At 43.0% G+C, this 17093-nt stretch overlaps 1 protein-coding gene and 1 non-coding gene across 4 annotated transcripts in view; both read right to left on the reverse strand.

Annotated features, from left to right (window-relative positions):
- Nucleotides 1-17093, reverse strand: part of RCL1 (RNA terminal phosphate cyclase like 1) — a 220382-nt gene that overhangs the window by 153158 nt on the left and 50131 nt on the right. Inside the window, 2 exon segments of one of the 3 annotated variants that reach the window (NM_001077131.1) lie at nucleotides 2055-2824; nucleotides 13892-13995. In NM_001077131.1, coding sequence (NP_001070599.1) covers nucleotides 2674-2824; nucleotides 13892-13995 — 255 coding nt within the window. In that variant the 3' untranslated portion in view covers nucleotides 2055-2673. 3 annotated transcript variants of the gene reach the window in all.
- On the reverse strand, nucleotides 12798-12876 carry MIR101-2 (microRNA mir-101-2). Its single transcript, NR_031264.1, has one exon. It is a non-coding gene; the product is annotated as a microRNA mir-101-2 (primary transcript).

Here is a 17093-nt window from a genome sequence, read left to right on the forward strand (position 1 = left end):
AGGCTGCTTAAATAAATATTAATATTTAATGTGTCTTCCTATTGCCTATAGCATCACTACTACCACTCCAGAAGCAGCTGTACCAGTCAGAGGGCTGGAGACCACCAGACACTTTCGTGTTGACAGCAGATGGAAGCTCGCATCCCTTATACTAGCTGTAATGATCTGCCTGGTGTCTACATGTCACCCTAAACTGACCAACAGGACCCATTTCCCAATCTTGTCCCAAGGGACAGAAAGTTCCTACTGGACACAGCCAAAGCCATTTGGTTCCTTACTTCTATATCTGAGCATGGGTGGATCTGGGTTTGAACATCAGCAGCATTAAATAAAATTACTTTGCCAACAAAGGTCCATCTAGTCAAAGCTATGGTTTTTCCAGTAGTCACGTATGGATGTGAGAGTTGGACTATAATGAAAGCTGAGCATCCTTTTCCATCCAAAAGGAAATCAGTACTGAATATTCATTGAAAGGACTGATGCTGAAGCTGAAACTCCAATACTTTGGCCATCTGATGTGAAGAACTAACTCATTGGAAAAGACCCTTACACTGGGAAAGATTGAAGGCAGGAGGAGAAGGAGATAACAGAGGATGAGATGGTTGGATGGCATCACTGACTCGATGGACATGAATTTGAGCAAGCATCAGGAAGGAGCATGACAGGGAAGCCTGGCATGCTGCAGTCCATGGGTTGCAAAGAGTCAGACACGACTGAGTGACTGAACTGATGTGTGGTAGGCAAAATTTTCAGATGTCTAAGAGTCCTGGCCCCGGCTATTCAAACACTAACCTAGGTACTGCTGTGACCAGATGACTTAAGATACGTTATCACAAGAAGTCAGATTCAAAGCATGAGAAGGATTCAATGCATCATCGCTGGCTTGAAGATGCAGGGAGTCAAGTTATAAGGAATGCAGGCAGCCTCTACTTATAAGCTGAGAGTTGCCTGCAGCTGACAGCCAGCCAGAAACAGGAACTCCAGTCCAACAATTCTGCCAACAATCCAAATATGGTTGGAAATGTATTCCTGCCCGGAGCCCAGCACCTTGACATTAGCCTTGCGAAGCCATAACCAGAGAATCCAAGCACAGACCAGGACCTCTGACCTACAGAATTGTGGATGATAAATGGTAATACTTTAGGCTCCTAAGTTTGTGGTAACTGGTTATGCAGCAACAGAAATCTAATACAGCATGTAGAGCTCTCAGTAAGTTGACAACCACAGTTCACAATGGCCTGACCTGTCGGTGTTAGCTCCCCACTCCACATCCTCCCACACCCCCAGACACAAGAGCACAAACTTCCTCGGGACCCCTTTTACTGAGAAAAGAAAAGTGTACTGAGAGACCTGGGGAGGTAAAGACCATGCCTTACCTCAAAAGTCCACCCTAGGTAGACAATATCATTTGGAATCCTAATAGAAAAATCAGATATTTCCCCTACCACTGATAACTCTGAACCCCCATACACACCACTTGTAGCCTCTACTAGCAGCAGGTACAATCGCCACAAGTCCTGAGTGTTCCTGCACATTCCCACTGGGGAGGCTTTTATCCTGGCCCTTTCCTATCACGTGTTCACAGCAAGCAATCTTGAGGGGTGAAGTAATGTCCCTATCTGGAACAAAGAGCAAGCTTGTAAGAGGTGGAGTTCCCACATGTGCATGTTCCTTGCCTGTGATGCAAACCACTGGTGTGCATGGCATACCTGCAGACCCTCCACATCTTGTGGGACTTGGAGAAAGAAACCAGTGAAGCTCATGCTGCTTCCTGTGCTCTGAGTAATAAAGCTTTTTGTCTATGACATGAGATTTTCATGTTTTCTGCTAGCATCCGTGAAACAGTAATAATCTAACTTACTAGCTTGCAAGTAGTATAAAACTCTAGACTCTGATACTTAGATCTTGAAATCAGGAGAGCTAATATCTCTATATTATCAAATTTCAAAAGGAACAAAATATCCTTTTTGAATTTCTCTTGTGGGGATAATCAAATCTACATCACTGGGCTATTGGGAGAATTAAATGAGAACATGCATAGCACACCCGAGATATGGAAAATATTCAATAACTTTAGTTGGATTCTTGCAGTCCCTAGGCATTCATTCCCCCAAAATCCACATACAATGAACCAGATGGGGAGCAGTGTATCTCCAAGATAGTAGTCCATTCATAAGACAAGGGATAAAATAGTCTAACACACCAATTTCTGACATTTGCATTACATGACATTATTCATAAAGGGCTTCCAATTCATTGTATCTCATTTAATCCCGACACAGAAACCAAGATTCAGGAGGGTCAGTCCTTGCAGAAGCAACTGTAACAAACTCCAAAGGTCTAGAAAATAGCCATACAGCGGAAGCCCGAGGATGTGGGCTCAGGAAGTAGTGCTAAAACGCAGCTGTGATGCTGCAGCAGTACAACTGTGTCCCGAAGGCACACTCTTCATCCAGGTAAGCCGAGGGAGCTCCCGTTGTGACTGGGCCTCCTGAGGAATGTCTGCCCCGGAGAAATGGCTGAAAACCACAGGTAGAGAGACATTTTTTGTTCGGATATCCTGATTGTTTTCAAACGGGAAGTTGGAAAGTCCTGGATGAATCTGGTCCCTTTGGTTCCTTGGCAGCTTCTGCGTTGTCTAGAAGCCTTTGGGCCTTTCATCTTCTGACAATGTCACTTGAGGGTCTTGCTAAGGTTGGAGAAGCCAATGCCAACACAAGTCATCAGCACTTTATCCCCTCCCTTGAGTTCTTCACCACATGGTTTGGTTTCGATTTTAAACATAATCTGGAAAAAGCTCTTCAAATGCCGCAAAAATTCTATCCTAAAAAATAAAAATTAAAATTAAAAAAAAAGGGAGGGGGTAAAAAAAGGAGGGAGAAATGAAAGAGGAATTCGATTTTACAAAAATTGTCCTCCTCTGCCAACCTAGAACTGAATTTCCTGGATCAGGAGCAAAGATTGAAATTAGGAAATTCTCATCAAAGCCGATTAAATAGCATTTATTTACAGCCTGCTAGATTCCAAAGATGATTTTAGACAGCTTGCAGAGATGCATACTAGACAAACTCAGTAAATAAATGAAAAGTATGGAGGTTAGTCCTACAAGCACATTAGGTTGGACATGAATATGGCATTAATCTTCAAGTGGTTCATACAGAGAAACACATGCTTTGATGATTCACAGTATCATGAAGCTAAAACCAAGCAGAGTGACTGCTGCTGATGCTGAAAGAGAGAAGCTGCCCTCTCCACTGTTTGATCTCAACAGGCCCTTCATTCATTCAACAAATATTTACAGAGTGCCTACTATGTGCCAGGCACTGTCCTTGGTGCTAGAGACATTGCTGTCAACCAAAACTCCCTTTTCTCATGAAGCTTTCAGGCCAGTAGAGCAGACAACATAAATATCCTTGAAATATATATATATATTCTTTCTCCATAATCAGAAATTTAAGTAAACAAGGCAGATGAGAAGGAAATGTAGGTATAAAATATTTGTGTGTATATGGCAGAAAAAGTGAAAATGTTAGTCTCTCAATCATGTCCAACTCTTTGCAACTTCATGGCCTGTAGCCCGCCAGGCTCCTCTGTCCATGGAATTCTCTCGGCAAGAATACTGGAATGGGTAGCTATTCCCTTCTCCAGGGGACCTTCCCAACCCAGGGATCAAACCCGGGTCTCACCCATTGTGGGCAGATTCTTTACCCTCTGAGCCACCAGGGAAGCCCTATATATGGCAGAAGGCAATAAATAAGGTGACCAGAGAAGGGCTCACAGTAAACATGGAGTTCCAAGGAGCTCTCTCTTGTCATCTCCCTCAAGACAGAGTGATGGCTTCACCCCAAGAATACTGTGGGAGCAACAATTCTGTAGAAGGACCATGGTTCAGGTATGCAGTCTTCTACTAGTCTGGCCCAGCAGATCCAGCATCACTCCAGCAGACTGATCATAGGACTGACCATAGTTCACTAAACAAGCAACTCCCTGAAGATTTCAATCAACTGGCAATTGGTGAAGAGAAAATGTCCATGTTGGAGAGCCCAGAAATACAGGCCACATGTTCCCCTCCACCATTTACCAGGCCTTGTCTCCCCAAGTAATTCCTCATCCCTGAGTGACTCTTACCAGTCCAATTTGGGAAACACAGGTTTAGTTAAGGAACACACAATCAGCACGTCTTTCATGAAGTACTTCAGCAACCTTGCATTGTGCTGTCTCCTAATCAAACTGTCCAAACGCTTGCCACCCAGAACGTACATGGAATCACCCCAGGAGCTTTCAAAATACTGATCCTGACGTGTAGGACCAATGGAACAGAACTGAGAGTCAAGAAATGAGCCCACACATTTATGGTCAACTAATTTTCTAAAAGGTGCCAAGGTAATTCAATGAGGAAAGAATAATCTCAATTAATGGTGTTGTAACAACTTCACACACAGAAAAATGAAGCTAGGCCCTTTCCTCATATCACACACAAAAATTCACTCAAAACAGATCAAAGACCTGCATGCAAGAGCTAAAGCTACGAAACTCACAGAATAAAACATAGGTGAATATCTTTATAATCTTGGGTTAAGCAATGATTTCTTAGATACAGAATCAAAAGCAGAGTAATAAAAGAAAAAACAGGTACATACTGAACTTCATCAACATTAAAATCTTGTCTGGACATTATTAAAAAAGTAGAAAGACAATGTCCAGAAAGGGAGAAAATATTTGAAAATCATTTAGTTCATAAGGGTCTGGTGTCTAGAACATATAAAGAACTCTTACAACTCAATAATAAAAAACCAAATAACCTAATTTTAAAATGAGCAAAGGATCGGAATAAAAATTTCTCTAAAGAAGATATGCATACAGCATTAAGCATGTGAAACTCAACATCATTAGTTATTACAGGAACACAAATAAAAATCACAATGACATACCACTTCACAAACCAACAGAAAGCCTGAAAAAAAATAAGGTAATAAGAAAAGTATGTGTGAGGATATGAAGAAACTGAACTCTCAAACACTGCTAATAGATATGTAAAATGGTACCACCACTGTGGAAAACAGTCTGGCAGTTTCTCAAAATGTGAAACAAGGAGTCAATTACCATATAATCCTGCAGTTCCACTCAGGTATATACACAAGAAAAATGAAAACATATCCAGACAAAAACTTGTACACAGCATTAATTCATAACAGTCAAAAAGTACAAACAACCTAAATGCCTATTAACTGATGAATACACAAACAAATTGTGGTTTATGGAATATTGCTATGCTATGTAAGTCACTTTAGTCATGTCCGACTCTGTGCAACCCCATAGACAGCAGCCCACCAGGCTCCCCAGTCCCTGGGATTCTCCAGGCAAGAACACTGGAGTGGGTTGCCATTTCCTTCTCCAATGCAGGAAAGTGAAAAGTGAAAGTGAAGTCGCTCAGTCGTGTCCAACTCCTAGCGACCCCATGGACTGCAGCCTACCAGGCTCCTCTGTCCATGGGATTTTCCAGGCAAGAGTACTGGAGTAGGGTGCCATTGCCTTCTCCTTACTCAGCCATAAAAAGGAATGAAGTATTGATATATGTGATAATATGGATGAACCTTGAAAACATTTTGTTCAGTGAAACAAGCCAGTCACAAAGAATCACATATTGTTTATGTCTCTATAAACTGGACAGAACAAGCAAATCTATTACAGCAGCAGAAAGCAGATTAGGAGTTGCCTGGGGCTGCAGAGGTGGGATGAGAGGAATTGGGAATAACTGTAAATAGGCAAGAGTTTCTTTCTGGGGTGGTGAAAATGTTCTAAAATTAGACTGTAGTTACATTTATATGTCTCTGTGAATAAACTAAAACCCCACTAAATTGTACATTTTAAATAAGCTGTGTGGTATGTGAATTATATCTCAATAAAGCTGGTTACAAGACTGGAAAAGGTCAATTTTCATTCCAATCCCAAAGAAAGGCAGTGCCAAAGAATGCTGAAACTACTGCACACTTGCACTCATCTCACATGCTAGTAAAGTAATGCTCAAAATTTTTCAAGCCAGGCTTCAGCAATACATGAACCGTAAACCAAGATGTTCAAGCTGGTTTTAGAAAAGGCCAAATCATCAACATCTACTGGATCATCAAAAAAGCTATAGAGTTCCAAAAAAACATCTATTTCTGCTTTATTGACTATGCCAAAGCCTTTGACTGTGTGGATCACAATAAACTATGGAAAATTCTGAAAGAGAAGGGCATACCAGACCACCTGACCTGCCTCTTGAGAAACCTGTATGCAGGTCAGGAAGCAACAGTTAGAACTGGACATGGAACAACAGACTGGTTCCAAATAGGAAAAGGAGTACATCAAGGCTGTATATTGTCACCCTGCTTCTTTAACTTACATGCAGAATACATCATGAGAAACGCTGGGCTGGAAGAAGCACAAGCTGGAATCAAGATTGCCAGGAGAAATATCAAAAACCTCAGATGTGCAGATGACACCACCCTTATGGCAGAAAGTGAAGAAGAACTAAAAAGCCTCTTGATGAAAGTGAAAGAGGAGAGTGAAAAAGTTGGCTTAAAGCTCAACATTCAGAAAACTAAGACCATGGCATCTGGTCCCATCATTTCATGGCAAATAGATGGGGAAACAGTGGAAACAGTGGCTGACTATTTTTCTGGGCTCCAAAATTACTGCAGATGGTGATTGCAGCCATGAAATTAAAAGACACTTAATCCTTGGAAGGAAAGTTATGACCCACCTAGATAGCATATTAAAAAGCAGAGACATTACTTTGTCAACAAAGGTCCATCTAGTCAAGGCTATGGTTTTTCCAGTGGTCATGTATGGATGTGAGAGTTGGACTATAAAGAAAGCTGAGCACCAAAGAATTGATGCTTTTGAACTGTGGTGTTGGAGAAGACTTTTGAGAGTCCCATGGATGGCAAGGAGATCCTAGCAGTCCAACTTAAAGGAGATCAGTCCTGGGTGTTCACTGGAAGGACTGATGTTGAAGCTGAAACTCCAATACTTTGGCCACCTGATGTGAAGAGCTGACTCTGGAAAAGACCCTGATGCTGGGGAAGATTGAGGGCAGGAGGAGACGGGGACGACAGAGGACAAGATGGTTGGATGGCATCGTCGACTCAATGGACATGGGTTTGGGTGGATTCTGGGAGTTGGTGATGAACAGGGAGGCCTGGCGTGCTGTGGTTCATGGGGTCACAAAGAGTCGGACACGACTGAGCGACTAAACTGAACTGAACTGAAAGCTGGTTAAAATTTTGTGAAGTTAAGAAAAAAAAAGAACTGATCCTTGGCTCCCATCCTCACATGGTATTACAAGCTAAATCTAAAGTCTATTGTATTTTCCACCATCTCCTACCCCTCTGTCCTCATTAATCTAGACAAAAGAGGGAAAGGCAAAAAGGGGAAAAGTAAGCCTGAACAATTGCATATCCTCTCTGCTTGAGACGGGGTTAAGAGATGAAACAGTAACCACCCTGGAGAGCAGGGTGATGAATGCACACTCATAGAATAACTCCTCACTCCTTTGCTCTCTCTTCCACCTTGAATCGTGCTATTTCATTTCCATCTTTAAAGTAACATCCTATTTGCTGCCTAATCTACAAAGCCTTCTCTAGCCTATGACCCCTCCAGGTTTCCACAGCATTCTTGGCTCTGCTTATGGAGTCGCATGAAATGTTCATGTATAGCTGTCTCACAATTGCCCCTTGCCCCCTCTTGGCAAATTATATAAGCATCTCCATGGCAATGACCTTAACCCATTATACCTGCCAGGCACTATATAAGGCACTCAGGAATGGGGTAACCAACAGAAACCGGGAGTTAGGGTTCAGGGATACTTTTGAGAAATGACTTCAACATTCTGAGCAATTAAGGGGAGTCTATTCTTCCCCTGCTGGCTTTCCCATTTTACTAACCAACTGAAATTTTCAGATTGTTGTTCTATGTCCCAGCCTTACAACCTCCTCAACGCTGCCCTAGGGAAAAAAGAAAACAAACACATCAAAGCCACAGATAAATAGTCCACATCTGTGGGCAAAGCTTCCAGCTGGCAGTAATGAAGAAAAAGCCAGCCATCTCACCCACTCGTCTGCATTCTAAGCAGCAAACAGCCTGTTCTCTCCTGCTGCTGCCTCGGTTCGAACACAGGCCCGAAAGCCTCCCCAGGCTACTTCATTCTTCCACCTGAATTGCTCAACTGTGCTAGAAAAACCAGACACCCTCCTCATCTGGCAGAATTCCTAAGAGGCCACAGCCTGCTTCTGATCTCTTGGAGAAGGAGGGCAGAAACACAGGCTTGAGTGTGCAGGCCTGCATAGTTGCATGGGGTATTTGTAGCCTTTGGAAGTGTTAGAAAAAGCAAAGTTGGTTCCACTTCTTACATAATGTTCTGCCAACCCTCCAGCCAGTCTGAAGAAGACTGTGTAAGGGCTGGATGAAAGTATGTCTTATGATCCCCTTCCCCTCCAGCCTCATTATCCCTAAGTCTCTTGCTGCTTGGGATAGCAAAAAGCAAATATAGCTTTTTTTTTGCTATGAGAAATAACCTCAGACGATATGGAATCCTAACAATCTCATTAAGAAAATCAAACAGAATAAATTCACCCACCTCTACATGCAGTTGAACAAAGTCACGTTCAGGGCGTGTCCACATCCTCCTCCACAGCCCCACAGCTCAGCACGGCCATAGCCACATGTTGGCTCTTAAGGCACCACTCCCCTTTCCTTCTCTTCCAAACACCATACAATAGACCCACACCTCCTAAATATACACCCCAGCTACAGAGCCAGGCAGAAGAGGCACCTAGGGGATACGGAGGACAGCCCTGCTCCTCTACAGATAACCCCCCACATGGTGTGACTGGCAGCTTCTCGAATTAGCCATCTCAGGCAACTGGGACTATGCAACTCCTGTGCAGAGAATTTAAATCCTGACTCAGACAAGTATCCAGAGTGAGCTTCCCCCACCCCAGAACAAAGTGATTTATATATATATATATAAACAACCGACTTTTTGTGAATGCCTCCAGTCCATCTGACAAGCAGGTTTCAGAGACTCCTAGAGCACAGAGGTAATTTTTCCTGGGTATTTTCCAAGAGCAGGTTGTTCCCACCACCACTACTGGTCAACAGGTGAAGGCCACTGGGCTCACTGTCATCTGCCCATTTGATCCCAATTGCCTGGAACTTGTCAGGTTGCCTGGCACTGCCCCTTAAAATACAGCCCTTCTTAGCAGGTCCCCCTCTAGAGCCTGCTAGAGCATGGCAGTGAGAGGAGTCACAATGAGCTCCCTCTGGCAGCTCCACAGACCAAACCATGCCAGAGGGTCCTGCCTCCTGCTCCACCAAGCCACTCAGACACTGGAATCACCTACCTTTGGGGTCTAAGGAGTTGATCTGCAAGCTGAGGGGATGGAAGATCTGGGGGTGGGAAGAGAATCTGCTCAATGGGGCCCCCTGAAGTCACTACACGGCAGCTTTTAGATGTATTGGTGGTACTTCTTCTGCCAAAGAGCAACTTTCCCAAAGCCCCACTGACCTCTGCTCCAGGAATTAAGTTATTAAACTCCATTATAAGGCAACAGGAAACAAGAGAGCCAGGCAGGCTGCACTCTCATGAGACAGGGGCCCCAGGCCAAGTTCAGCCAAGAACTAACTATAAGCAGGTGACTGACCTCTTTTTCATCTGAAAAGTAAGGATATCACTTGTTTTTACCATATTCCAAATGTGTTCTGCGGCTCAAAGAGCATAGTAAGCTGGCAGGGCTTTGCAGCATTTAAACCACTCCCCAGATGTAAATACAGCGGCATGTGTTGTGCTGGCTCCTAGAGAGCAGTTAGGCAACGAACCCAAAGAGCAGCAGGCTCGACCAGCAGCTCTCAGTACTCTTGCGCATCACTCGCCTTGATCCTCACGTTGCTGTGCTACATGCTGGGTGAGCCAACGACCCCCATCAGTCAGCGTCTGACAAGGACACTGGGCTCTCACTCCCCAGCACTTCAAAAATAGTATAAAGATGTCAGTTATTAAAACTGGAATAAAACAAAGTGACATGGTTTACTTTAGACTTCCAAAGAAAGACAGAAGGAAATTATTTTATGACAATTTGAAACAAGGATTTTGAGAAGATACAGCATGGCATACTTGCTCAGGCAGGGAGGTACCTGGAGTTCAGTAACATGTATGTTATATGCTCTACTGAAGAGCACAGTGGGTCAGGGACAGGACGTCAGAGGTCAAAAACCTCAGTTGCTGACTGTGTGAGTGACCCTGGGCATGTGACTCGACCTCTCTGTGTCTCAATCTCCTCACTTGTAAAATAGAGTGTGCAACAGTACCTGTCTTTATCTAAACCCTTGTGGGATTATCATGAAACCTGAATGAGTTCGTATTTGTAAAGCACTTAAAACAACACCTGGCCAACAGTGAACACTATAAATGTTGTTAAATAAACTTACAGAATTCTTGGGAACAGTAAGTAAAATATGTGTAATCTGTTTATTAATGTGACTGAAGGAAGCTAAGTCATAAATTTTAAAAAATCAGTGGACACAGATCTAGAGATAGACAATTTACAGCTGACTTCAGGCCTGAGATCACCCAAAGTAACTCCTCCTTATGTTCAAAATAACCTAAACTGGAGACTGGACTTCCCTGTGCGTTGAGCACTGATGGAGCTTCACCAGGCATGCTGTTTGGAGCGCTAAGTGCCCAATCTCGTCTAAAAGCCTCACTCCACCTCCACAAGCCCATGACTTCAGGACCAATGACTTTCTCTATGGATGAGACTGAGGCTCAGAGATGCTAAGGACCTTGTCCATGGTCTCCCAGTGCTGCAAAGTATAGGTAGAAGTGAAATCCAGATAGGCTGGGCTCCAATACCAGTGCACTGGAAGAACACAGAGAGCTGTGGTCACTGCAGTTTCCGATCATAAACGGTTTCTGCAAGCGCTAATTAAGACGCTCATTGCTATGTAACCATAATTTTAAATGAAGTACAAACTGTCCCTAAACTGTAAAACTAAGCTTTTTGAAGGGAACGTAGAATCATCATTACCAATTGTAAATCACCCAGAACTCCACAAACGGAAAAGAAATAAGATTCTCCACATTACCACCATGTCATCCAATACTATTTCATTCTACTGGGGGGAAAAAAAAATCTCTGGCTTTCCCAGAGAATTTCACACATATTGACTTACTTTCTCAAGTAACACAGAAAATCATTACCAGTCACATCCTGCAATAAGAGAGAAGATGAAAGGAGAAAAACAAGGGACCCTTATTTTCCAGAAAGGGTTTTTGAAAGCAACACTGCTGGAAAAAAACTATCCTGCCTGATCCCAGTGCTCTGTAAATACATTTTTAAAGTTATTTATACAAATCAAAATGTGCAAACTGCCAGAAGAAATACATTTCTTTAAACCAAGGAGGATCTTGCTTCTGGTTTTCTTTAGAAATCTGAGGTTACAGAAAGCAGATTTTTATTATTTTAACCGCACATAAAAATAAGTGTGATAGTTTGGTCTCCAAAGTTCCTGAATCCAACTGGGATAAGCTGTCCCCTCACCGCCATCTACCTGACAGCGGATTCTATCCTTTTCACCATTAACGTAATGTATGTAATGCCTGTATGTAAACAGGTGATGATAACTTTGTCTGCCCTGCAGCTCATGTATTTCTTCCCACCTTTGCCCTGCATCACTTTGGGCTTCTGGAGCTTTCCATGATGATTAAGGGAAGAAGGGTCCCAAACAGAAACAGTTTTCAAAAAGAGACCCCCTCCCACCACCACCTCGTGCTAGTTTACTGAAAGATGAGAGGCTGCCCTTTCCAAGCCCCTGGCCACCCCTCTTGCAGGAAGCCCTGGGAGGTGGGTAACCCAGAGGAACATGTCCTGCGAGCTCCAGCCCCAAGGCTCAAAACACAAAATTTTGCAATTTGTCCTACTTCTGTAAAGCTCCATTCAGAGCAGACTACTTTGTTTTCCAGGAGATGTGTAATTTTAGGCAAGGTTTCTGGAAGACAAGACACTGCAATTAATGTTTAGTGAGGGAGTGTGTCAAGGACACAGGAACTTTAAAAAATGTCCAGTCACATCTTCACCATCTCCACAGAGTTTGCTGACTTAAAAAGACTATACAAGGCTCTGTAGCAAACTGAAAAAAAACAAAACTCTAAAAGAGAGAGAAAAAAAAAAGTGTCAAGGAAAAATAAAAATATACATTCCATTTTTCACATAATGTTCTGCCAAAACCCATGCCCCACGACCACACACATTTCTAGACACTGTCTGAGGCTGGGTGAGCGGCCAGGCCCCGAAACCAAGGCTGGGAAAGCAGCAGCGATGAGACTGGCTAAGAAGCTGGAGTGGGCTGTGGTGGTCACACAGCCGCCAGTCACTTCCAGCAAACCCTCACCGGAAAGCCAATCTCTGCACTTAGGGTGCTGTGCTAACTGTAAAGTCTCTCTCAGCAATGTTGATTCCTCATGTCAGCTTGTCATTTAGGATTAGTCAATTTCAGATTTCCTGTCCTGTGAAACATTTACTTTACACAAGTTATCAGGAGATAATGTGGTCCTCATCAGTTTCCTGCTTATCTGTCTTTCCACACTGCTAACAGAATGTATTCTCTTCCATTTCCTTGTTTCGGAGAGCCTTCCACCATCAACTTACAGGAAAAAAAAAAGCCTCCAGAAGAATACCGTGGTCTCTGCCCATAACACCATGGTCCAGTGGTGTGCCAGCCCCTCTGCAGTGCCCAGCCTTTCTCAATGTGATGGCACCACCATTCTTCAGTTATCACAGTACTGTACCTTTCAGATATACAGCATCGGTACCATGATAACCGAAAAAGGACAGTTCAGTCTCATATCTACCTGAATATTCCCTTGCACCCAAGGCACACTCCTCCCAAGCTACCCACCCATAGGTGGCTACAGAACAATCTTTAAGCACACAGACACATGTACAGAGATATCAGTGCTCAAAGGGGCTGTTCACAGCAACCTCACTTACTTTCAGTAATGCTTTTTCACTGTGCTGTTTAGATTCAAGTCTTCTGAGGATCTGCTCTTTTTGGAGAATGCCTACTTTAAAACCCAGCAGTCAACTTCTGATAACAACCCCTTGGCCTCAAACTCACTTCTGCATTTCCCTCCTAGTCCAGTGGTGTTACTATGAACTTTGTCTTTCGGACAAAAAGGCAGTCCTTTTTCCTATGACTAGAGAAAAGAGGAATTTTTAAAAACTAACAATAACACCCAAGCTATATATATAATAGTACACCTCCAAAATCGAAATAAGGTCTAAAGCACAGACAGAACTGTCAAACACATATCACGCAGCTTTAAGGACATGGGAGCGACAGATGGACAGGAAGAAACTGCAGGAAAGAAAAGAAGGCCGAATCCTTGAGACACCAGATGAAAACGACAACCTCCAGCTCATTTATGAATTAGTACAATCAGGTGTCCACAGGACAGTGTTCAGTATAACACTTTCAAGGTTTCGTGCAACTGGAGGACAAAGTGAAGTGAAAGTCACTCAGTCATGTCTGACTCTTTGTGACCCCATGGACTGTCCATGGAATTCTCCAGACCAGAATACTGGAGTGGGTAGCCTTTCCCTTCTCCAGGGGATCTTCCCAACCCAGGGACTGAATCCAGATCTCCCACATTGCAGGAGGATTCTTTACCAGCTGAGCCACAAGGGAAGCCTAAGAATACTGGAGTGGGTAGCCTATCCCTTCTCCAGGGGGATCTTCCTGACCCAGGAATAGAACCGAGGTCTCCCACATTGCAGGCAGATTCTTTCCGAACTGAGCTATCAGGGAACAGAAGTGGACAATATAAGGAAGCTGAAAGAAAACAACTCACGTGTAGGGAGAGAGTGGTCCGAGCAGGACTTTGGAAACATCCTGCTGTCCAAGGGTCATGAGTAATAGAGCCAGGCTCTGGTTGGTGGAGTCCACGCATCCACCCTGTAAATAAAAACACTATAAAGATTAATATTGTACCAATCAGATAATGGAAAACCAATCAAATAGAGGGAGGAAAAAAAAGACACAGATGCCCAGAGCAGACACACAGAAGAGCAGACTGCAAAGTTCAAACAATAATAAAACTGAGTAAGGGTTTTTTAAAGAGTTATCCTCATATTAACAACTGTAGGGGGTTAAACTAACAGTTAATCAAAATAATTGTATGAGTTGAGACTATCAGAATCAATAGACATTGAAGTTTACTGAAGTATATCTAAGGAAAAATAAAACTTTCCCTTCGTAATTAAACCCACAGCAGGACATATAAGCAAAAAGGCATAATCATTTTTGCACAGGTAATTAACATGGGTTAAGTGAATGACATTTTTACTTATTAATATCTTTCAGAGAACACCACAGCTAATCTGACATGAAAGGACCATTCCCTTTCAAGGGTCTTACCTGAAACACTTATTTAATTACATTCAGAAACTCCATGCCATGTCCCATTAGATTCCCCTCTTCAGCTCTTCCTGTGTGCCTTAGAACTGGAGAACCTCCCAAATGCAATCCCTCCACTCTTACTATTTATGCATGATCTTTCATTTTCCCTGTTCCTCCAAATCAAGAAGCAGAACAGAATTCTTTTCAAAAATTTCTCCTGAAGTATAACTGCTTTGGTTGCCTTTCTTTTTTCATTCTTGAATTTCTCAACCACTTTAGCCATTCTTACACTTGATGTGTGCATTCCTGCTGTTTCCATTTGTGCTTTAAACAATGTCTTTATTTCAGATCATTCTTTCTGGGATAACTTTATTTAAAACAATTTATTTAGTCAGTTAGCTAGCTACATTTACTCATTTATTTGGCTGCACTGGGTCTTAGTTGCAGCATGCGGGATCCTTGGTTGCGGCATGCAGACTCTTAGTTGCAGCACATGGCTCTAGTTCTCTGACCAGGGATTGAACCTGGCCCCTTGTGTTGGGAGGATGCAGTCTTAGCCACTGGACCACTTCCCTTAGGCAGGGAAGTTCCAAAAACAATTTAAACTTGCATTGTAAATAGCGAAAGCAGGATGACATCAACATATTTTGCACACATCACAAGAAATCTAGTTTTTAACCATGACACATCACCGTTCAGGGCTAGAATCTCCCAGACTTTGAACAGGTTAGGTGGTCGCCTACTGCTGCTTATGTGAGCACATCTCTCTCCTTTTTCAATGTGTGCAGGGTAGGAAGTAAGTCAGTTCCCAGATGCAGACACTCATTCTCTGCCGTTAAAACTTCCTACAATGGAGTAAGAAAACCAGGAAGTGGATCCTCCAGCCAGGCTTTATGAAAATCTGCTCTTCTTAAATCTACCTGAGTTGATAAAGGACAATATTTACCTTCTTTAGCAAATTTTAGAACAAGAGTTATATAGCACATATATTTCCATCTAAAAGGAAAACCTGACCCCATGGAGAATATATGAACCAACAACACTATTTCTTTTTTACAGAATTCACTCCATTTCATAAAATTAAAACTGTTCTCTTTCGTCTCTGCTTCCTATCACTGTAGTGCTGTTCTGCCATTCTCAACTGATTTTTATTTATTTTATTAATTTATTTATTTTTGGTGGCACTGTGTCTTCACTGGCGTTTGTGCAGGCTTTCTATAGTTGCAGCTAGCAGGGGCTTCTCTTCCTTGCGGTGTGAGGGCTTCTCATCGGAGTGGCTTCTCTTGTTGAGGAGCACAGTTTCTAGAGCACAGGCTCAGTAGTTGTGGCACATGGGCTTAGTTATTCTGAGGCATGTGGGTTCTTCCTGGACCAGGGATCGAACCCGTGTCCCCTGCATTGGCAGGCAGATTCTTATCCACTAGGCTACTAGGGAAGTTCCTCAACTGATTTTTATTACGTGCTGAACCAACACTTCACTGCAATAAATATATTAGGGTCTGTGTACAGGACACCATGGAGGGAGTGGTGGGGCCACTCCAAAAGCAGAAGATACAATCCTTGTGCCAAGTAGCTTCAATCTCACTATAAAGATGAGATATGAGCAGGAACCAGTAAGAGTTCAAGGTGAAGATGAAGCTATGCTGTTGAGGGCACCAGGACTGCCAAGGTGATGGGGTAGGGGTAGTCACTCGCCCAGCATCAGAGAGAGGCTTTGTGGAGGTGGGGATTTGAGCTGGCCCTGGAGTGATGAGCAGGATTTGGAGAGGGAAGAAGAACAGGAGGATGGGGGAAAATATGACCCAGGGCCAGTGAGGAACAGCCAGGAGGCCAGCCTGAAAGTGACTGAGTGCCCTCTGAGGAGAACTATACGAAACTGCAGGGACAAGGCGGAGCAGGGAGGCTGAGGCAGGGCTTTTCTCACTGGGTCAAGGGTTTTGATTTTATCCTGGGAAAGTGAGAAGGTGGTGAAGATCTCTGAGCACAGGAGTAACAAGATCAGATCACTGTTTAGGGGGAGATTTAGACTGAAGACGATGTTGGAGAGAATGTGGAAAGGATTTGCTCTCTGCAAGAAGGGAAAGCCAGTACATCTAATCAGAGGAGGTTGGTGTGGAAGGGAAGAGGGTAGTAGATGGTGCCAGAGAGATGGATAGGCTAGGGTAGTTCCAGAAAGTCTGGAATGAAATCAAGAGGGCTTGGTAACTGATGAGACATAAATGGAACAAGAGGAATTAGATCAGAGGATTAAAACTTTAGTAAAAATAAATGGTACCAAAGGAGATGGATTTTTATTCCTTATTTAAACCATGTCACATCACAGACTTACAAAGAATTATTATAAAAACAAGAAGCATCTTCATCCTTTTTAGCAATTAAAGATCACAGACCCACACAAAAGAAGTTTTCTTAATGATTTAAAACAAACAAAAAAAATGCAGTCCAGCCACAATTAAATGGTTTAAAGTAGAATTTAACTAGAGTAAAGAAAAAAAATAATAACCTAATCCAGATTGCATGTCTTGGGGACTGGTAGACTGTGCTTTCACCCTGAGGCTTATAATCTGCCATTTATGGAGATTTAAAACCCACATTCCAACTGTGCCTGTGGGCTCCCACTGGGCTGTTCCGTAATGAGATACATCCACTTCCCC

This window comes from Bos taurus, chromosome 8 (genome assembly GCF_002263795.3).
Source record: "Bos taurus isolate L1 Dominette 01449 registration number 42190680 breed Hereford chromosome 8, ARS-UCD2.0, whole genome shotgun sequence".
Taxonomy (NCBI): Eukaryota; Metazoa; Chordata; class Mammalia; order Artiodactyla; family Bovidae; genus Bos; species Bos taurus.